The 23,699-nt window shown below is 46.6% G+C and overlaps 1 protein-coding gene across 5 annotated transcripts in view; it reads left to right on the top strand.

The window, feature by feature from the left end:
* Positions 1-23,699, top strand: part of CAPRIN2 (caprin family member 2) — a 263,440-nt gene that overhangs the window by 161,460 nt on the left and 78,281 nt on the right. For 3 of the 5 annotated variants that reach the window (XM_029600006.1, XM_029600002.1, XM_029600001.1), the window contains 3 exons: positions 2,843-2,889; positions 12,095-12,223; positions 12,926-13,039. In XM_029600006.1, the coding sequence (XP_029455866.1) occupies positions 2,843-2,889; positions 12,095-12,223; positions 12,926-13,039 (290 nt within the window). The remainder of the gene's footprint in view (positions 1-2,842; positions 2,890-12,094; positions 12,224-12,925; positions 13,040-23,699) is intronic. The other 2 variants (XM_029600005.1, XM_029600004.1) reach the window with 2 other exon arrangements.

The following is a 23,699-nucleotide window of genomic DNA, read 5'->3' as shown; positions in this document are numbered from 1 at the left end:
CCTAAACTCCTTTCCTGTAACCCCCCCCTTTCATGCCATTCTCTGCGAGCCCGGCCGGGCCTGCCCTGGGCACATCCCACTGGTCATAAACTCCCTCCTCCCTTCTGGCCATCCATCAAAACTCTCGTAGGCGCCCAAGTTACCAATATCCCTCTTACCCATATTCTGTATCCAGTTCCCCACCCTCCCTTCACCAAACTCTGCCCTAAACGTCTCCTGTCTCCCCTTAGTAAGCTCTTTGGCTTCTCTGACTCATAATTGCTGCCCTACTTGTTGGCACTAACTTGCCCCCTTCCCACCTGTGGTGGTGGTGGGGGGGGGGGCTGCACTACTAGACCTGAATCCCGTGAACTAAGAATTCCCCGACCTGTGCCTGTTACGTCCCTCCTACCCTTCTTACACAAACCACCTTGTGCAACAACCTGCCCCGGCTTCCCTTTTCCTACCTCACCCATCAACCTAACAAGCGCCTCTCCCCGCTGGCGCAGACAACTGCCTTGCCTTTCGTCTGGAACTATTGCTGCGCTGCACCGATTTTCTGTACCCCTTCCCCTTACAAACCTCGCCTCTCCTGGCAGGAGAGGCACAGTGCCCCCTCGACCTCCTGCACCCGCGAATCTATCCTAACAGGGGGGCCCCATCAGACAGGAAACTAAATTCCAGGGCAGATACATTAAGGGAAATAGCATCCGCTGCTTCGGAGGGGGGTGCCCATCCCGGGTCCTCTAAGTCTGTCGAATTTCCACATCTGCAGACTCTGAGCCGCTGTCCCCCGAATCTGCCGCCATAATCGTCTGTGACTCTGATACAGTGGGCGGGGGTAACGCGGTGTGCTGGGGCGCCGGCTGAGCAGCATCACTAGCGCAAGCCAAATTAACTGCCCTCTGTCCCGCCCCTCCCCGGCGCGCGGGCTGGCCAGGAGTAGCCGAAGCAGCAAGCAGGACATGCGATGCGGAGGGGGTAACTGCCTCCTCCCTGCTAAACTCCTGCCCACGCAGCGGGACGCCACCATGCTCCCTCGCTCTCCTAGACATGATAGAGGAACACGGGGGAGGGAAACCCACCTCACTCTGATACAATTCCCACCAGGAGTAAGGATATCCTGCCTGATCTAATCTATTAGGTGACTTAAGTTATTTCTGAATAAATAATTAAGTCAGCTGGTTTTTTTTTTTAAACCTACTGAATCTCCACAGAAAAGCTTCTTGCCTGCTGCCTCGGCCGTTTCCCTGGCAACTGAGGCTCAGTAACATCTGCTCCCACTGACTCACTTTCCTCGTCCAATCCCTGGTCCGCCTTTAAAATTCCTGTACCCTATTGGCTCCCTACCTAGCCCCCTCCCCCTTCCTTTCTAATTCCTCCCCTTTGTTTTTCTTCCTCACTAGGGCCTCGCTCTCTTGCCGCCCGTTATTTTCGCAGTGTGAGACAAGCTCACCCTGCTTTAACTAATCAAAACAGGATACTACATTGACTGAAACCAGTGTTAACAATACAGGACTTCTGCACTGTCTTAAAATCACATTTTCAAACCTAGACTACTGCAACTCCCTTTTACTAGGCCTAGCCCTCAAGTCTACTAAAACCACTACAGTCACTTCAAAATGCCTCTGCAAGACTCTTATTAGGGACAAGGAAATTCACACACATCCCCTCACTGATTGCTCTGCACTGGCTACCTGTACAGAATTTATTATAAAGTATCTAACTTTTGATATAATCAACAATATTAATCCATGTTTATCAGGAGTGACAATTCAACTCTACACATTTCAGACACACCTAAGATCCCCAAACAAAGGACTTCTAAAGTAACCATCCACTCAGATCATACACTGAACAAAAACAAGACCAAACGCTTTCCATAGCAGGCCCAAAATTGTAGAACTCACTCCAGGTCAATATCAGAAAACAATTTCAAGTGCAAACGGAAAACATGGCTCTTTAGAAATGCATACAGTTTAATGTAAAATACCTATATGCAGCAAAGTCAGTACCAGAGAGAATGGTAGCAGAACAAACTAATGAATGATTTAAAGTGTATTGTGAGTAGAATTATAACTTGTATTTACTATCATGTCGAGTTGAAGTAGAACTTGTTTTTACTATTATCCAGATATTGTATGAACATGATTATATAGCAGCTATGGTGATATCAGAATTTATTTGATTAATGACTAGAATTTGCTGTTACGTAAAACAAAGCAAATGTAGACATATATAATTTGAATACAGATTTTGTAAACTGTTGTGATCTTCCTTGGAAAAGTATATAAAAACACCTAAAGAATTATTACTCAAGTGTGACCATATAATGCAAAACCTACCATGTGGTTTGAACAAAATGTTGCAGCAATGTAATTGTCAAGGGCAGTCTGTTTTGCAGAAGTATACTTCTGCAGACATTCTCCACTTAGAGACCTGGTTATCAGAGGTCACTGATTTTTACTACCCTGTATTTTTAGATATGTCATGCATAAAAAGATGACTGATTTCTAAAATCTGTTCAGTTTGTCCTAGAATGAGTAGCTACTGGGGATTTTTTTTGCCAGCTGCCTAACCTCCCTAAACCATGTATGTAAATTAATCTCATGAATATAAGCAGCTTGGTGGTATAGATTTTTTACTAGTTTGAACTGTGCTTAAATGTTTTCAAGATATACATAAATGTTATGTCAAACCCATATCTTTGCCTAAAGTTTTTTTAAATAGTTTAGAAATTTGAGGTAGTTAAAAAGTGCAATCTATACACTAGGTGTCTTAAAGTCCAAAAAGTAAAAATTGTATTATCATAAACTTTATAAACTAATTAAAACTGATTGTGGCTTTCTGTTTTTGTTTCAAGAACAAGCTGAGTCAAACTCAACTGATTATCTCCCACAGCCTGTACAGGTAAATTTGTGTGATCTCAGCGGATCTCTGTGTAACCAATATGGAATGCTAATCTTTGTAGTAACATAAGCAACAGGAGAGACTGGTTGGCTGGTCTACCCATTATTCTTGCTGTATACTGCAAGGGATGCATATATTTTCCAGTGTATGCTTTGTGCTGCTTCAATGCAGGTGCGAAGTAGTTGAGTAGTTTTAGCTATGTTGTGCATGCTGGCCCTGCAAGCCTGTATCCAAATTGCCCTACTTGTGACAAATGTATTCTAAGGGTATAGATGAGATGAAAAAGCTGCTCTTGCTGGGAATAAGATGTGCACATTTAGCAGATGAGTGATAGTGACTTTAATACTGCCCTGGCAAGCCACTTAAATCTAGTTTTTTAGTAATTAGTCAGATGGATACATCTGGGTGACCATGGGACCTAATGATATGTATCTTAGGGTACTAAATTAGCTCAATTTTATTTAAAATTTATAACTATCTTCCATAGTTTGGAGCAGGGTACATAAGACTCTCATAATAAAATCAACACTTATACAATAAAAATGAAATACAGTATGTCAAATAAGCTGCAATAGCCCTGCAAAGGTTACATAACATCAAAGCCTGAAGGAGACTTTCAATCACTTATTGAAAGAGGTCAAATCTGAGCCACCTGCATGTCAGATGCAAACTTGAAAAGGTGACTCTTTAAATCCTTTGAATATTTTAGAATTGATGCATACAACACATGGGAGGGAGTTCCAAAGTGAGGTGCTCTCGGGTTTCATTGAAGCATGCAAACTTGGAGGGAACATCTAAAAGGCCTTGACTGGGGTCGATTTTAATATGTGCATAGACATCCTTCATGGCTCTATTTATCCTCCCCTTGGACAGGGTGGTTCTGAGGGGACTGGAGGAGCAGATGTAGTCTTTACACAAATGGGGATGGAGGAGATGGGCACCCACTGAATGTTTTTCCCATTGTCCATATTAGACTAGGGAAATAGTACTAAAACTACAGCACCCTGAAACAAGTGGAGTGTAGGATTAAAAACATGCTTTCACAAAGGGGATTTTCTTGCTGGAATACTTGAGCTTTTGGGTGACAAGTGAAGGATCAGGGAGATGCTTATTTAGATTTCAAGGCTGCTTGATATTTTGTAGGATAAGTAGTGAGTAGGCAGGATAGCAGTAAACTGGGTGAGGAACTAGTTGAGTGACAGGATGCAGAGGTAACAAGTCCATTCTGAAGAAAGTGATCGCTGGGGTGTTCCTTGGAGCTTTGGCTAAGATACTGAAAGGATCTGTCCTTGGCAAAGTCCCTAGTTTCCTGTAGCAGATTTTTCAAGGCTCAATAGCACTTATGGCAAACTTGCATAATTTTGCATATTTGTGTACTTTTTAGACATTTGACACTTGTATCTAGTTACCTTCTCTTCTAAAAGAACCAAAATTATCTTTGATATGGAAGGAGAGGAAGGGATCTGGGAATCAAGAGGAACTCTGAGAAATGGAAGATCTCCAGCAAGAAGTGGAGGATAGGGAAGATTGTATACTAGACTTTCAAATAGCTGAAGGGTAAAGCACAATCACATCTCTTCTGATGGAAAAGCTATAGAACTAAGGGTCATAGTATGAAACTCCAAGGTGGCAGACTCAGGAAATATCAGGAAATTTCTACACAGAAAGGGAAATGCCCTCAAGGAAGCATTAGTAAAGACAACAGTCAAATTTTAAGATTTTTAAAAAGGGACTGAAGACGTGGCTCTTCGAGCGAGCTTTTGCTGCCAACCCACAGAATAATTAATACGATTTAAGTTTATTCAATGTGATTGTATTTTTTTTAGATGTTAAACAAATGTTTTGCTGCTAACTCTTAGAATTATTTTAATAAGACTTGTTTTATATTTGATTTGTTTTTTAGATGTTAAGATTATTTAATTGTATATCTGAGTATGTGAATATCCTACTGATATAAACATACCTGTACACCATTGTGATGTAACTATGAATGATGGTATACAAACTTTTTTTTTTAAAGAGCTTGTCATAAACAGGGGATCCCCTAATGGCTAAAGATGGCAATGAAGATTAGTAACCTCAGTGGCAGTTAATACCATAAACTGTAGTCCATCCAGTCTGCCCAAGTCTCGGCTGTCATTTACTATGCTAGATTGGGGGATTGAGTATCAAGGAAGAAGTCTCAAGTCCAGTTCTGCTCCCCCTAAATCACCCTTCCCTAGTATGTCGTGCACCCTATTTCACATAACTCCACTATCTCTATCACAACTTATGTCCTTGTTCATACAGCCTCTCTCCCCTACCCTGCTGGCACTAGTCAAGCTGGACAGAGAATGGCCTCATAGTGGGTGTGAGGATTGCTTAGTAACTTGCCTGCCTAATGTGAAGGTAGCAGGCCTCATGTGCCACCTAAAGATTTTAGATAGTGCTGGGAAGCAGCTAACTGTTGATACATGTGGGTACCAATGACATAGGAAAGTGCAGGAGGGGGAGTTACATTTAAGCTGCTAGGTAGGAAACTGAAATACAGAAACTTCGGGATAATCTTAAATTCTCTCCATGTCACATGCACGATCCCAGAGGCAAGCTGAGCTCGAGTCTCAATGCATGGATGTGGTGATGGTGCAAGGAAGAGGGTTTTAGACTTTAGGAGCTGGGGAACATTCTGTGGAAGGGGGGAGCCTATTCAAGCAGGAAAGGCTTCATCTTAACCAGAGTGGAACCAGTCTGCTGGCACTTACCTTAAGAGAATGCAGCTTTTAAACTGGATGGGGAGGAACCTACAGTCATTCAAGTGTGTGGTTAGGTTAGTATCCTTCAAAGACTGATCATTCCAAAACAGGAATGTTAGGGCATTCTGAGCAGGGCTTCTCAACCTGTCCTGGGAAACCCTATAGTGAATCAAGCTTTCAGGAAATCCATAATGAATATGCATATAATCTGTACTCATGCATATGTTAGGTGCAGCAGTAATGGTCAAGATTTTATATCATGCATGGACATTTAAAAATATCTTGGAAGCCCAGACCAGATGTATTCCATACATTAAAGGTGGAAGTAGTGCCAAATGATTGCAAGCATGGTTGAAAGGTGAGGGGTGAGGCTATTCTAGCCAAAAATCTTTCAAACATTGGGAAAGGGATCCAAATGAACAGAGGATTGATGTACAGGAATTCCAATTTTGCAAACTAACCTGGGGAGGAAATCCACTGATAAAATTTCAGCCTCTACATACATCAGTCTTAAATTTAATTTCAGTTTTGGGCTGGATACATAAGTGAACATTTGTTTCTAGCTTTTTATATAGATAAGTCTATCCTAAAATTGGTTGTAAGCCAAATTTGGGAGATAAATGTGTACACAAAGCAAATACATAAGTGACCTTTATGGGGGTTTTTAATTCTAATCTTGTGGGAAATCAATTTTAAATTAAGAAAATGGGCAGTCAAGCATTTGGGTTGCAAAAATCCATTAACCCCATCAATTAGAACAAGAACTGGAAACAAACTTGATCTAGAAGTAATCACACAACATGAAGCCAATTTAATAAAGCTACTGAGAAACTCAGTACAGTGAGGCTGCCTAAGGAGTGGTATCAGGAAGAGGTAATGTTTCTATTTGTCACTGAGACACCATCTCAGACATAAGATGAGAAGTTTTTTTTATAAAAAGGCCTGCAATACAAACCCTACCAAGGCCTAGTACACCAGGTGTTCTCTGAAGGAAAGACTTGATAGAAACTGTCATATCTGACGTGCTTCAATAAAGTAGGTGAAATTCTCAATAGAAAGATTAAGAGACAGGTCATGATAGGAAGTTGCAGGTACAAAGCAACACAGAGGGTAGATGCTTGGAAAAGACTACCAGCAGAGGTGGTAGAATTCAAGACACCTTTAAAACATGCTTGATACTCTGAGCACAATGTAAGGGGTTGGTTGTGGTTAACAAGTGGAAGAAATGGAGGTGGCTTGTTTGCTTAGTCCTATGACTCCTTAAGGACCAAGGGGAAGGGAAGATGAGCCAGTGGGCAGAATACAGGTGCACATGCATTAGGCTGGGTTGCAAACTTGAGGCATGGCTGCATTAAGCTACAACCCGAACAGCACTGCGGTTACCTACAAGGAGTGCTGGCTGCAATCTTAAGAGCAATATTCCAGCTGTCAGCCTTCCTAGAAGACTTGGGTAACATCTATGGAGCAGCTATATTTAAAATCTCATGAATATTTTTTTTATAAACTATCCCACATTTTCCCAGGGTAACATCAAGCAGATTAAATGTGCACACAACACACTGCAAAATATAAAAACTTAACATGAAAAGGGGGTGGGGAATCACTTTATAAAGCTTAAACAATGGGGTAGTGAATAAGTTAGAATACATTCTCCACCTTAAAATAGATTAACATTTGCTATGAAATGTTACATTACCTATTCAAATAACCAGACCTGGACTAGATCACTCTTTTCAGTGGACTTCATTATATTCATGTGAATTACAAACAGGAAAATCCCATAACATAGGGAGGAAAAACGTTGCGCTCGATCACTGTCTCGTACAACCACTTGGCTTTAAAATAGGCCGCAGTTTAATAATCAACTAACCCGAGCCCGTACAACAAGTTTAACCATAAGCTGCCCCTCCCCCACCCGTTGCCTTGGTCCTCCACCACCTTAATCCCCAATGGTGTAACTGCCCCTCCCCCTCTTCCACATGCTCTGCCTCGAACCAGCAAGAGCAAGCTCTACCGTGAACCTTAGCCCCATGGTTCTCTGGTCATCCCGTGTAGCAGCCCCCAACTACACGAGGCACTCCCCCCCCCCCCCCCCCCCCCCCCCCCACCACCAACCAAATCGCCCCACCCCCAATATTCCAACATACATGGGCTCGGGTTTTCCGCCACAAACAAACCGACCTGGTCGGCTTGTTCCCCCACTGCGGCCTGTTACCATTTGCTAATTCTCTGCTATAAACATTCCAAGACCAATAGTGGCTCCCCAAAATCCCCTTTCATCCCCTCTCTGCCTATGTCCTAGTTAACTCCCCGAGTTCCCATTCCTCACCTGACTCTAATGTTCTACCAACCCACCCTCGCCTGTGCCTCCCTAATCATCACTTGTACCCGACACATTTAACACAGACTTCATTGCCGCCCGAATGAAGTAGAATGTTAGGTGTCTCCACAGTTCAGTTCATGCCTGTATAAAAGGCAAAAGATTGTCCCCATAGCCTGCACCTCCTACTGGACCATGCTTGCATCCTTCCCCTACTTTCCAAATCAAAGTGCTCTCTATCAGGTAGTGTCCTGTCATGTCTCTGGGCTCTGTGAATAAATGAATGGCCCACAAGTCAGGCACATGCCGTCCCATGCATTCTCTCCCACAGCTCTGAAACCAGACACACGAGTTAGTGCGAAAAACATTCCTCCTTTTTTATGTATCACCCATTGTTGCTTCCCCTCCGTCTTGCTCCTTACTCATCCTTGGTACCCCTCCTAATATACCCCTTAAGTGGCAAACTTCCATGTTCCTGTACAGTGTATACCACCCCCCCTGCCACCTGACTTCAGCCACTGACATCACCTTTCAAAGCCAAAGGTAAGGCGGGCTCTACCTCAGATTATCCCTGCCGTCCAAAATCGTCCTTCCTGCTTCCGAAATGGCGTGAACTGTACAGGAAGGAAGCAATGCTCAACATCCGAACGGTGCCCTGTGGCACTCCCCATTTCATTTTTTTATTTATTGAATTGTGAAGCTTCCTGGCTATGCTAAAAAACTGCAACCTCCCGTCCTTAAACCTCTGAACCGCTATCCTCGCCCCTGCCCCCTATGACCCTTCCTCTCTCCCCAAGCATCTGCGCACAGAGCATTTGTCTACCTCAATGCACACTTTTGCGTGCCTTGATCTAAAAGATGTACTCCTGCCCCGTGATCTCCCAGGCCTTATCCCACCCTGGATCCCCCCTCAACGCCCTGACCTCTGTAACTCTATCTGCCAGCAGCCATATATATGTATAATTTCTTTTTTTTTTTTGTAAACTTGACCTTAGCCTGTGTGCACTGATGTGCCGTGCAAGCATGTCTGACTTGGCCCCAGGAAATAATCGGATAGCTCGGTCGTAACTCCTACATACATCGGAATGTGCCTGTAACCCTTTTTTTATACTCACTTGACTGCTGCTGCTTCTCGGCCTCTTTGTCTCACGCATATCGCCGTCACCCTTCCAATACCTCCCTCTGAACAACCCATCCCATAAATATACAGTGACGTACCCACGGTTGCCAAGTAGACTTTGCAACCTTAACACTGTCATGTTGTATAACCCACTGTGCTAACCTCTGGCTATTCCTTCACTCCCTGAATAGCCTAGCTTTACCTCTCGCCGAACCTCTGTGTGAGCTATAGGTTGATGTCCGGCTACCCCTAGACAGAATTCTATTGCCCACCATCCTTTCCTTTAACTGTACATCATAGTGGAGCCAAGTCCACCTTCGCAATCCTAAGTGTCAATGGTGTACCGTCACCATATGCTAATGGTGCACAGAATTGTCCCAGTGTGTAAAGCCCTACTAAGCTATCCAGCCTAGGCTGGATAGCTTAGGCTGGATAGCTATCTTTGAGTTCAAAAAATTCATTTCTATATATATATTTGGCACTGTTAATACGCCTTTATTCTACATTAAATAGTTATACTGCTTATATTAAATAATATAATCTTTATGTATTACCAGTTAAACTATAATTTATTTTATCACTGTTAAATTGTCATCTAGTTATATTGTTCCATATGTTCTACAGTTCTATGTAAAGCTCCGCTCTCTGTTGGGCAGTTCATTGTTTTATGTAAACCGGAGTGATTTGTAGTCCCTACAAGAACTTCGGTATATAAAAATTAAAAGTAAATAAATAAATAGGCAACACCTCATCCACTTAAGGATATTCTTGTGCACCTTGCTCCCAGTCTGTTGCCCATCATGCTGCCCTCCCTGCGTCGTCTCTTACTTCCGCTCCACCCTGCCGCTACTGGGAAGTACACGTATCTGCGTCTACACCCTGATGTGCCTGGTACCCCCTCCTGTGGCCCATTCAGGGTGCATTGGGTGACCACTGTCCAGGTTCGGCCCCTGTCTGCAAATATGCGCCTCGCTTTGCCTGACACTGGCATCCTTGGAAGGCTCTGGCGAAGTGCTGTTATCAGTAGAGGAACATGAAGAACCTCTGCCTCTATAGCGGTCTGTTTTTTTTTTATGACCCTCCCTCGCTTTACCTCCTTCCGCACTGGATATCGTGTTCCGTTCCTCTGCTGTGCCCCTGACTGCTTGCACACACCACGCTGCTTGTCCTGTCCGGCATGTCCTGCTGTCCCTCCCTCCATGCTTCATTCCTTGACGCCCCGGTATGCGTCTGCTCCTTTGTTCCTGCAAAGACAAGACCAGCCGAAGTACCCATCCCCCACACTCCCAGTGGTTATAAACCTATCCCTGCAGGCCCTAACCTTGGTTAGCCTTCTCGCATGTCACTTGGGAATTTGCTGATCGCTCTGTCCTCAGCCGTCTCTTCCCTTGGCTGGCAGTAGCCTGGCCTCCTGCCCTGCCTGGCAACTGTCCAACCCCCCCCCCCCCGAGCCTTACTCACCCGTGCCCCCATACCTTGGCACATGCCCTCGCTTCGCGTTACATCTTCCACTAGTCCCCCTGCCCACTCACCATGTGCCTTTCCATCCGCCTGGCCTGCTGGATCTTGATCACTGTTCCTTCGCCATCTGAGCCATGTGGGCCGCCACTGTTTCTCCATTCTGCTTGTCCGTGCTCTTGGCTCGCATGTCCCCCTTTTGGCTTCCCGTTTCCTCTCTGCGTCCACTAATCCTTACAACCCTGCTGGCCATGTTATCCGCCTATACAGACACCTGTGCCCCCTAACTGCTACACCATGCCCACAGCTGCACGCTGCTGACTAAACTCTCATCCGGCGCCTGGTTTCAGACGCTAGCCCAAGAGGTCCGTGCAGTTTCCGCCTGACACTCTGCAGCCCCTCCCCTGCTCTCCTGGTATTCTGTGCATCCTACTCTGACCATGACACATGGGTGCCTGGTGGGGGGGGGGGGGGGGGTCCACCTCTATGCCCCGCCGGCTCTCCGATCTAACCGCCTCTAACCCCCGCCGTTGTGCCGCGTACCCACACGAGCTGAATAACGGCTGTTTGTTCAAGCTGCTGTAACCGGTGGTGGGGGACACATACCCTTGCTGACCGTTCTCCTGAATTTCACTGCGACTGTGCTACGACCCTTCTCTCTTTTTTTTTTTTTTTGCCTCTCTGCCGGTAACACAGGTCTGCCTCTTATCCTCCTGCTTCATCTTCAGGCCCAAACTAAATTCTATATTTTATCTGACAAACTAGCGCGCTCCCTTCCCACACGCTGCTCTCCTAGACTGCCAACTGCCTCTGCCCATGTCACCTGACTCTTGTCCATCAGGAGAGGTGACTTCAGAACTCTCCTGTAACCACTCGCTCTTTCCCCCCTCCCTTTCTTTTGTTCCTAACCTCCTTTCCCAGCTTGCACTTTCCTGCCCTTCCCCCTCCCCTGATCTCTTAATCCCTGACTCTGCTCTCGCGCGCTTTCCCCCATGTTATATTCGCGGCGCAGGATAAACCAGCGCCACTCGCTTTTAATCTATGGTTCAGTTACCATATACCTCTTTATAATGCTGTTTCCCAATAAACTCTTTAAGCTAACTGAAAAAAAATCAGGGCAGCCAATTGATGGCAAGGTTAGATTTCCTAAATACAGGTGGGATTGAAGCAGACGAAATGGGGAGACCAGATGTGTTTGAATAGCCTTTCAAATTGTGATGCTATGGATTCACAGTAGTGGTAAACCATGGAAGCTGGCCTATGTGTTGACTCCAATATTAAGAATTGGAGGAAGGAAATGGCTGGTAACAGAATTTGGACATGCTTGGGCAAAGATGTAGAACAGGGTCAGCTGAAGGGGAGGAAGTAGCTGGTGTGTTTGAAAGCATTGGTATTTCTCTACCCAAAGTGTGGTGGGAAGGGGGGAGATCAGCTGGCTTTTGCCCCATTAAGTTTCAATGTACTGCTCTAGTGGTCCTCGTAAGGTCATGAATGTTCTTGAAATGAAGTAGCCAAAATATGGTGTAAACTTTTTTTAAAATTTCATAGTAGAGCTCTTATGTACATAAACATCAGGTTAACATGTTTCAGATTTCTTCCTCCAAGCCATTAAGAGGATCAAATGATGATGCCTTAACTACTACTGATGAGTCTCTATCTGGATCTGAAACAAATCTCTCCCTGTCACCACCTGCACAAGAAGAGGTGGGTTGTAAACCTTGCATACAAAGGCCTAGGGTTTGTATCTGTCAAAACCATCCTTTAGAACGTTTAGGGATTAGTCCTACACAAATTAATTGTGCTGGCTTCCATGTTACCAGTGTAATGCTTTTGTAGTTACGTGTTTAGGGTCCTTAATTTTCAGTGTTTCCTGGGAATTTTGACATTAAAACACTGAAATTCCCAGAAAACACAATATAAAAACTTAAAACCAAAGGTGGTCTCTAGTAGGTATAGATGGCCTTTAAGAGGGTCCCTGTTTTCATAGGGAGTTCAGTAGAAATGGCTCTTTAGAATATTTTGTGACCCAATGTGTGCATTTTATGTATGGGGAGAGGCTTTCCAAGGGAGTAGGTGGGGTTGTGGCCTGTGTACACTTTATTTTAAATGTGTATAAATCCCTGCAGCAAAGTCACGCCAAATAGCTGGTGTAGCTGTGCATGTGGTTTTGCTGGGGTAAACTTCAAAGTGAACCTGCATGTATGTTTGAAAATTGTAACTTGGGAGCACAGCCTGCTAAGTTCTGTGGCCTGTTCATAAAATTGCCCCCCAGAATGCTAATCTGTACCCAATTGGCATGTTGATTTTGAACTTGCACAAATTACTTTAATTGTCCTTGGATCTAAATGAGGTGACCCCCCCTTTTTGATAAAAGTGGAAGTATAAAATTTTATTTCTTGCCTTCAGATTCCTTTAACACCTGCTAAAGAGCCTGAGAATTATGCTTCACCTCAACCAAAATATAAAGAGAATACACACCTCTCTGAACATCTGGTGCAGAAAGACAGCATGGATATACAGGTAACTTGCCTTAATACAATTTTCACCCCAGTTAATGTGCAGTGATACTTTCACTTTTCATCTTATATGAACCTGACTGCATTCCTATTTACAGAAACTTATAGACCACCCATTGCCAGTTACCTTCGTTCTAGGCAGATTACCAAAATAGCAAAATGGTCATACACACAACAGCTAAAATAACATTCCAATGTACAGATACAAAAGCTTTCTGAAATAGTGGTTTTAAGAGTTTAAGTCTCTTATAGCTCTGTTCTTGATGTAACTCTACTGGAAGACTGTTCCACAGTACTGGAGCAACTTGGAGGGGGAAGCATGATGGCCTGTTGTAGATGAACAGATTTGACATGAATAGTCAGAAGTTTGCCAAATGTAATACATGTTATTACTAAGTCATCAAATCCTTCAGATAAGTAGGACCCTCCCCATGCACTACTCAGTAGACCAATACAAAAATATTACTTAACCTTCTCAACTAGAGCCGTTGGAGAAATCTGCTAAGTGGACATCAGCCTCACTGTTTCACGGTCAAGCACAGGCCAAATTCAGGAAGAAAGTGAACATGTAAAGAATATGAAATGCAAAAAGCTTGCAGTACATTAACTTTTTGCCTTACATATCTAATCTGTGTAGCACCTGTGCTGCATGCTCTAAAGCAGTGGTCTCCAACCCTGTCCTGGGGGCCCAGCAGCCAGTCAGGTTTTCAGGATATACAGAATGAATATGCATGAGAGAATTTGCATGTTATGGAGGCAGTGCATGCAAACTTTCTCTCATGCATTTTCATTCTGGATATCCTGAAAACCCGACTGGCTGGTGGGCCCCCAGGACAGTTTTGGGGACCACTGCTCTAAAAGCATAATCCCTTGTGGTAATGCCCCAAAAGATGTGAGCATGCTCTGGAGGGAATGTTCAGCTCCATCCAGGTGATGTTTGTAAGTGGATCTGAAAGACTGAGTCCACTGGAGGACTGATTAGAGAGTGGCAATTTAGTGAAGCCTTCAGCTCCTGGGAAGAATATAGAATCCCACTTACTAGTTTCCAGTCAGTCAATGAGGATAGTTGTATCAGTGAGTAGAAGGGGATCCCCAACACGTATACATCCTAAAGAACATGGGAACCTAGTTTATGGTTACTTTGAAATAGGCTTAACTGGGAACTTCCTTCTGAGAAAAGTGCTCAGAATGAATTAGATCCTTTCTGGTAAGTTAGGATGAATTCATGTAAGATATATCAGACTTATTTTGGATTGAGATCCATTGTACTACAGAGTTGTAAGTTAAATCAATAGCAAGGTTACAAGGAGGAGCAAGTCAGAAGATCCATAAGAAAAATGCATTGCTGAAGTAGAACTTGCGATGCTTGGCACAGATGCTTAAAACCAATGTGCACTCACTGTCTGGAGCAGTTTGTAAGTAAGGCAGACTAATTAGTCACAGCTACTAAAATTCAGATGTTTTAGACATGGACTTGATCAGAGCTGCTTTTTGTTTTCACCTGTAGCCCACTATACTAGTATTGAGCTGATCCTATAGTATTCCCAGCCAATCAAATTTTTAGAATATCTACATGTATATCAAACTTGCATGTAATGGCAATATATTGAAATCTCTAATCCTTATTTACTGTGGCTATCCTAAAAACTCGACTGGCTGGGGAAGTATTCCAGGACTGGCTTGAGACATTGCACTACATATATTCAGTCATTTTTAAAGAACCCTTAAATCAGAAATTGACCCCCTGAGCAAGAGGCTACATCAGGGCTTCTCAATCCAGTTCTCTGGGCACACCTAGCTAGTCTGGTTTTCAGGATATCCATGATGAATATGCTTGAGTTGCATGCACTGCTTCCATTCTGTGCAAATCTCTCATGCATATTCATCATGGATATCCTGAAAACCAGACTGGTTAGGTGTGCTCTGAGGTCTAGGTTAAGCACTGGGATACATGGGTGATATTGTAATAAATCTTAAATTGGTGGCTTATTGACAAGTAGTTCAGCTTTAAAAGGTGTACTTTTTTCTCTTGTCCAGTAGACTTAAGATGTTCAGAAACTTTGAGCAGTCTGGTCTAGTTTAGCTAGAGGCCTTGAATGCTTCCTTTTCTTTTTATATTCTGCAATTCAGGTAGGTATACTCATGAAACAAATTTGCCAATTTTAAAACACACAATTGGTATATTTTACTGTTAAACGTTAGTGTTGCTGTACATTGTTTTGAAACACTGTTCAGTAATCTGAGCTTCAACCCCAGTACTCATTAAAAGATCCAGAATAAGAGCAAGAAAAAAATGCAAATTTCCTAGCCTGGACTCAAAACAAGTGGGTATAGTGTGCTCGTGCTAGCAGTTGGAGACAGATCTGACGTCAGCACTGGTACATATACCCCCTGCAGAAAGTGCAGCAATTCAGTAATTTCCGTCTCCAAAGCAGTTTGGAGCTACCTCACGCTCGCTGAGCATTTTTTCCAAATTCTAACTACTAAATTCATAGAAGAAACCTACCTGAAGATGAGCCCCGCACTCCGGTGATACCATTCAGTCCCTCCCCCAGTTGAGTTTCCCGAAGCGCCGAAGACAAGGTAAGGCGTACATCTTTTCTTGTTGGTCTCCGAGGAAGCGAGGATCAGCGGAGTCTGCCTACGTGGCAACCCGCCTAGGAGGTCGCCATCTTGTCTGCCTGCTTGCCGTCGCCTTCTGCCCTGGTTCGTCGCCGTGCTCTAGCGCTTAGGCTAATCTGAGCGAGCAGGGAAGTATGTTAGGCGCCCGAAAATACTTGGGCGCATATTCGATAGAAGTCACCTGAATTATGTAGAAGAGCGCCCGTCACTAGGTGCAGGTTCAACAGGCACCCGTGGACAGGCGCATATTGGTAGGTGCACATTTTCGCGCATATTACAAAGCGCAGACCCCAGCTGGGAGAAGATAACAGACGCGATGGAGTGTAAGAGAGCCCATGCGTCCGCAGAGCCGGCACCTCCAGAATCAGGCATAAGAGCTCTAAGCCTCTGCTCAGCATGCAACCTCAGAGCCACACAGAGCGAGGAAGCAGACTCCCTATGTGCCCAATGTGAGGAGGCCCTGGGAATTCCAGGCCAGGACCGGGCCCAGCGCACTTGCCAGTTCCTCAGGGCACACCCCGGACCTAGCAGGCTGCGGTGAGCAGCCAGGGAACCTGAGACCTGGTGCCCCTAAGGCCAGATCCTGCTTCGCTCTCCTGGGTGGAATTATTCAAGGGGATTCATGCCTTTGTCAGAATGCAGTCTGATCCCCGAACGGGTCCATACGTACCGGATGACCCGGCCCCTGGACCCTCAAGACCTAGGCACGGCCACTCGCCACCCGGAAGCCCCACTTCTGGGGATTCAGATTGCTCTGAGGAAGACTATGAGCCCCCCGAGGAGGGAGAACTTCCCTCTGGGATAGAACCATATCGGACCATGAGACGCTTCTTTCGGAAAGAGGATCTCCCAGGCCTGGTCTCTCAATGCCTATCTGAGCTGGCTATCCCGGGCCATGACACCCCAGGGGAACCTAGAATGAACCTCCTGTTAGAGGGCCTACGTCAATCGGCTCACCATTTTCCCCTCCTACAAGCAGCACAGCAGCTAATCGATCTGGAATGGAATTCGCCGGAGGCCTCAGTCAAAGGGGGTTGGGCCTTGTCTGGCATGTACCCCTTAGACCCGGCAACCAGGGAGCTGCTGGCATGCCCCAGGTAGACGCCATAGTTAGCGCAATCGTGAAGCGCACCACCATTCCAGTAGAAGGGGGGCGGCCCTCAAGGATGCACATGACGGCGCATGGACGCCATTCTGAAACAAGCCTTTGAGGTGCAGCCATGTCCCTACGAATTGTGACCTGCACCATGGGGACGCGTTCCTGTTTATCACAGGCTAGGAACAAAACCCCGGGAGAAGAGATGGAATCAGCGCTCTCGTTCCTCACTGACGCAGCCTCCGACCTAGTCCGTACGGCAGCCAAGGGAGTGTCATCCTCAGTGGCAGCCAGGAGACAGCTCTGGCTACGTAATTGGTCGGCCGACTCTTCCTCCAAGACACGTCTCACAAGAATGCCCTTTAAGGGATCTCTCCTGTTCGGCAGCGACCTCGAAACTGGCCAATAAATGGGGCGCCTCTCCATTACCCCGTCTACCGGAAGACAGGTCAAGGAGCCAGCGCCCTCTTCCTAGGCCATCCAGAGGTAGAAACTCTCAGCGCTTCACCCCTACAGGGCTCGCTACCAAGCACCTCGTTCTCAGGCCAGGAACCAATCCTTTCAGACTAAGCATAACAAGAGGAGAACCGGCTCAGGTTCCGGTCCCGGCCGCACCCCACAATGACAATCAGCCGACCCATAGGGGGCAGGCTAACCCTCTTCTACCGCAGGTGGGTCGGGATTACCTCGGACCAGTGGGTCCTCGCCATCATCCGAGAAGGTTATTACCTGGACTTTCTTTGGCTCCCACCGGACAAGTTTGTGGAATCTCCTTGTTCACCCCTCAAGAGGGCAGCACTAGAGGTTACCTTGCGGAGGCTCCTGTCCCTAAAAGCCATAATCCCAGTGCCTGCATGGGAGATGAATTCTGGGCACACTTCCATTTATTTCATAGAACCCAAGAAGGAGGGCACTTTCAGGCCCGTCCTGGACCTCGTCAGTCAAGACACCTACGGGTCCCCAGCTTTCGCATGGAAACTCTGTGGTCTGTCAAAAATGCAGTACAGCCAGGGGAGTTTCTCACATCTCTAGATCTGTCGGAAGCCTACTTGCATATCCCAATCCATTGGGATCACCAGCGCTATTTACGCTTCAGTCCTGGACCAACACTTTCAGTTCCGAGCTTTACCCTTTGGGTTAGCCACCGCACCGCGGACCTTTACCAAAGTCATAGTAGTAGTGGCGGTGTCCCTCAGGAAGGAAGGAATCCTCGTCCATCCCTACCTGGACGATTGGTTGATCAGGGCAAAGTCACCAGAGGAGAGCCACCAGGCAACCAACAGTGTTAGCTCTTCTGGAAAGCCTAGGATGGGTAGTAAACTTGGACAAGAGTTCCCTACAGCCTTCTCAGTTGCTGGAATACCTAGGAGTCCGACACCCAGGAAGACAAGGTCAGTCTGACCTCCAAGAGGAGATCAAAGCTCCGGAATCGTCTGCAGGCCCTGCTGAGTGCCACCCGGCCCACAGCTTGGGATTACCTACAGGTCCTCAGCCTTTTGGCATCCACTCTGGATGCCATAAGGCCATCTTGTTGTGATACCATGGGCGCAGGCTCATATGAGACCATTGCAACGCGCCCTCCTATCTCTGTGGAGCCCATGGTCACAGAACTACACCGTACACCTACCTCTACCAGCCAGAGTGCGGAATCAGCTACGGTGGTGGTTGCAGCCCGGCCACATGAGCCGGGGGTCAAGAATGTCCTCCCCAACCTTGACCCTGCTCACTACAGATGCCAGCCTGAACGGATGGGGGGAGCACACTGCGAAGAACTCGCCGCCCAAGGGTGGTGGAACATCAACCGATTAGAGGCACGGGCAGTCAGGCTAGCATGCCTGCGACTTGCCCACAGACTTCGAAATAGAGCGGTCAGTGATGTCTGACAACGCCACTCCGCTGGCATACATCAACAGTGCGGAACCAGAAGCCGACAGGTATCCCTAGAAATAGCCCCCCCTGATGACTTGGGCAGAAGCAAATCTCCAGGACATCTCCACCGTCCACATCGCCGGGAAGGACAACACCACGGCAGACTTCCTCAGCAGAGAAAGCCTAAACCCGGGGGAATGGCAGCTGTCGCCCACAGCTTTCCAGATGATTGTGGATCAGTGGGGGGGACTGTGGATCAGCGGACAGGTACAACGCTCAAGTACCCAGATATTTCAGCCGCAGGCGGGATCCTTGCCATGGCCTCAGGGGATCCTGCTATATGCTTTTCCTCCAAGGCCCCTGCTGGGCGCCATTATGCACAAGATTCAGCAGCACAGAGGCCTAGTTCTTCTAGTGGCCCTGGACTGGCCAAGAAGACTCTAGTACACAGACATGAGAAGACTGGCAGGGAATCCACTACCACTGCCTCCACACAGGGACCTGCTGCGGCAAGGTCCCATCCTCCATGAGGATCCAGCTCAATTCTCTTATGGTCTGGCCATTGAGAGGGCTAGACTGAAGAAAAGGGGATACTTGGGGGCCGGTGATAGATACACTCCTCCGAGCACGCAAGTTCTCCACATCACTAACATATATAAGAATCTGGAGAGTATTTGAAGCCTGGTGCGACACCCACAGCACCAATCCACATGCCGCTAAAATCCCTATCATTTTGGATTTCCTGCAAGATGGACTTCAGAAGGGTCTGTCCCTCGATTCCATCAAAGTTCAGGTGGCAGCGCTATCCTGCTATGGTCCCCGGAGTGATGGCAACAGCATTGCCACACACCCAGACGTTTCACGTTTCTTGAAAGGAGTCAAACACATTTGCCCGCCACTGAAGTGGCCAGTGCCCCTGTGGAACCTCAACCTAGTTCTGGAATTTCTAGCGGGATCCGCCTTCAGGCCCCTTCGAGGCCTGCCCCTGCGTTTGTTGACCTTGAAGATGGTGTTCCTGCTGGCCGTATACTCAGCAGGCCGCATCTCAGAGCTACAGGCGCTGTCCTGCCATGATCCGTTTCTCCAAATCACTCCAGAGGCTATCCATGTTTGCACGGTTCCTTCATTCTTACCCAAAGTAGTCTCGCACTTCCACTTCAACCAGACCATATCCTTACCAACCATGGAAGGTTTGAAGAAGTCAGAAGGTCGAATACTGCGCCATCTCGACATCGGCAGGCTGCTGTCCAGATACCTGGAAATGTCGGAAGCAGTACGAAAGATGGACCACCTGTTCGTCCTTCACAGCGGGAAGAAGCAAGGGGAAGCGGTCTCTCGGGCAACCATCGCCCGCTGGATCAAGGAAGTTATCAAGGTGGCCTACGTAGAAGTGGGAAAACCACCACCTCTATGGGTCAAGGCTCACTCTACCAGAGCGCAGGCGGCCTCTTGGGCAGAAACTAGGATGCTGTCATCTGCAGAGATATGCAGAGCGGCAACATGGTCCTCCCTCCATACCTTCTCTAGATTCTACCATCTGGACGTCCAGGCCAGGGAGGACACAGCATTTGCGAGGGCAATCCTAAATGGACCTCGGGCAGCCTCCCGCCCAGTCCGGGAGTAGCTTTTGTACATCCCACTTCTTTTGAGTCCATCTGCTACATGCTAGGAAATGTAGAGATTACTTACCTGATAATCTCGTTTTCCTTAGTGTATGCAGATGGACTCAGCATCCCGCCCGGCTGCCGGTATACATGGGGATTCACTGATTCATGGTAAGCCATGTTTTCTTATATAGGGCATCCAGCCTTTGCCGGGTGTCGGCGCCTTCCGGTTGAGAACACTGGTGGTCTCCAGCTACTATCAATCGGTCAGGGTAATCATGTTCATTTAATCGATCGGTCAGTCACACCGCCCATCCCAGCAATAGGCCTCGCCTCTCCTCCACCGGGGCTCACGCGGTCGGCACAGCCCATTCAGGGCAAGAGCCCGTTCACCCCCGAGGGTGAACTGCGCGGAAAAAAGCAACTTCGCAGCGAAAGGAATTTAAAAACTCCCCCGAGGCTTTTGAAGAGAGCAGGAAACAGTGGTGAGTTTCACCGCACCCACACTAACTCTGCCGGCCTATCAGGAGCCAACTCAGGCCCTTTAAATCTGCCACGACGCCTGAAGGAGCGAGACCTAAGGGGCCTGCCCCTTAGTGCGCCCCTTTGTGAGATCCCAAAACTGAAAACCGAAACCTCCTGCCAGCCACCTTGCCCTTACAACATCTCCTTCGAACCTTCACCTAGCACTCGCCAGCCTCCACCTTGTCTTTCGGCCCCCACCTAGCCTCTGCCAGCACTCATCCATCAGTCCTCCAATCAACACCACACTCAGCCAACACTTGCCGTTCACCTACAAACACACCTTTCTCACAACATCTGCCAGACCAACTAATTCTCAATGCTCCCAAGCAACCTACAACCTGCTCAACCCACGCTTCATAAGGACACGCTCCCAATACCCAACCTGCTCCTAATGCTCCAACACCAGATTCTTGCTGCTCCAGCTCAGACTCCAATCAACCACATCAGACAAAATTTCTTCAACCTCTTTAATAACTCTCTATACACTAACAATCCCCAGTTCTCTCATCCAATCATCAACAATCACTTCTAAGACCAACACAAAACAGGAGACTCAAAGACCACCTTCTTCAGTTTATACACACAACTACCCTCCGTTCCTGCACACTCTGTGGAAGCACCGTGCAAACCTACCCCATTCCCATCATTCATTGTCACCACACTCATCACTCTTGGCTTCTACAACGAACCCTAAGCCATACTAAGAACACTCATCCCAATCATGACTTCACCCCTCACCCAGCTATTAGGACTCACGATATTCACTCTAACTCTCTTCAATGCTCAGTCCCTTACAAAGAAAACACACATCCTCAATGACTACCTGCTGGACTCCAAACCAGACGTCTGTGCCATCACAGAAACTTGGTTAAAAAGTTCTGACACTCCCCTGATAAACCAACTACCGATACACCTCTACGACTTCTTTTCAATCCCAAGAAATAAAAAAAGAGGCAGGCTTCTCCTAGCCACCAGGAAAGAACTCCATTTCAATCAGCAACCAATCAAGTCCTCCTCAAAAAAACTGGAACTAGGTTTGTTCAAATCTAAACATATGCAAATTCTTCTAGTTTAAGCTCCACCAGGATTACTTGACACCGATGCATCCCCCTTCATAGAAACCATTGCCAAACACATCAACACTGACTCATCTGTCATGATACTGGGGGACTTCAATCTACATGTTGATGCCTCACCGCTCTCTCCCAACTGTGAAACCTTCCTCTCCACACTCAGGGCCATGGGCTTTGAACAAATCAATAAACCTACCCACAAAGCAGGACGCACGCTCGACCTCATCTTCATAAACTCAAACCTGTCATACAATAACTCAGACTGCACCCCCGTCCCCTGGTCCGACCACTCCCTGATATCAACAACTCTCTCGACTCAATTAAACCCTTTTAAGCCTCAACCACACTCTATCATCCACTTCTGTAAACCATGTGCCTCAGACACGTTTAGCGAACATCTATCCAAGGAACTCTCTAACCTGGATATCTCCACCCCCAACTCAGCCCTTCTTTCCTGGAGCAGTATCAGTCAATAGCCAATAAGCTCTACCCCAAAACGACGAAAATCATCAACTGGTCACAAAAGAAACAACCCTGGTTCTCCCCAGAACTCAAACAGATGAAGCTAGTCCTCAGACACAAGGAAAGCACATGGCGTAAGAACCCCAACACCACAACACTATCCGATTATAAACGCACACTCCATCTCTACAAGACTTCGCTTCTACAGACAAAAAAGATTTTTATGCCAGCAGAATCCATGATATACAATATGATGCCAGGGCTCTATTCTCCTACATATCCCAACTCACAAATCCCTCTGCCCCTACCATCCCAGATGAACAGGCTCAATCCAAAGCTAATGAACTAGCACTCTTCTTTCAGGATAAAATTATAAACACACTAGCACTTCTCCCCACCAACTCAAAACCTCCTGCCTTAAACCCGAACTCTACCCCTTTCCTTGGAGCTTCTCTTGACTCCTTCGAGCCCACTACCCCCTTGGAGATCGAATCCACCCTTAGGAAATTGAAACCTTCCAGCCATCCAACAGACCACATTCCAACTAAACTGCTGCTCCTCATCCTGAGCACCATCTCCAGATCACTGGCCAACATCATAAACTGCTCCTTAGCCCATGGAATCTATCCAGATGAGCTAAAGATGTGTCCCTCAAACCTCTCCTCAAGAAACCTAACCTTGACACTAAAGAACTTTCCAACTTCAGACCTATATCCAACCTCCCTTTTCTAGCGAAGCTCACAGAGAAAGTTGTGAACACACAACTCTGACTACCTGGAGGAACATAAAATACTATACCCTTCCCAGTACGGCTTCCATAAAGCGTCCAGTACAGAAACCCTTCTCATCTCCCTATCAGACCACCTCCTCATGGGCCTAGACAAAGGGCTCTTTCTTACTTGTCCTCCTAGATATCTCAGCGGCTTTAGATACTGTGAACCACGCCATCCTTCTAAACCGCCTTTCAGACATCAGTTATCTGGACTCGCCCTCAGATGGTTCGACTCCTTCCTCAACAACAGAAGCTGCAAGGTCAGAGTCAATAACAAAGAATCCCCAAGTTTCAAATCAACGCTAGGTGTCCCCCAAGGCTCTTCGTTATCCCCCACCCTCTTTAACATCTACTTACTGCCCCTCTGTCAACTACTCACAAACCTAGATTTAAAACACTACCTCTATGCAGATGATGTCCAGATCTTGATCCCCATAAAAGAATCTCTTCCAAAAACACTTACCTTCTGGGAAAATTGCCTTAAGTCCATTAACAGCCTCCTCTCCAGCCTGAACCTGGTTCTTAATGCAGCCAAGACAGAAATCCTTCTTATCTCACCTGACCACACTGTCAACACCGATCACAGTCCGACACATCTCAAGCAAGAGATTTAGGAGTTATCCTAGATAACATCTGAATTT

Source organism: Rhinatrema bivittatum, chromosome 4, assembly GCF_901001135.1.
Source record: "Rhinatrema bivittatum chromosome 4, aRhiBiv1.1, whole genome shotgun sequence".
In the NCBI taxonomy this organism is placed as follows: Eukaryota; Metazoa; Chordata; class Amphibia; order Gymnophiona; family Rhinatrematidae; genus Rhinatrema; species Rhinatrema bivittatum.
The sequence above is the reverse complement of the archived record's forward strand: the minus strand, read 5'-3'. Positions and strand labels throughout refer to the sequence as shown.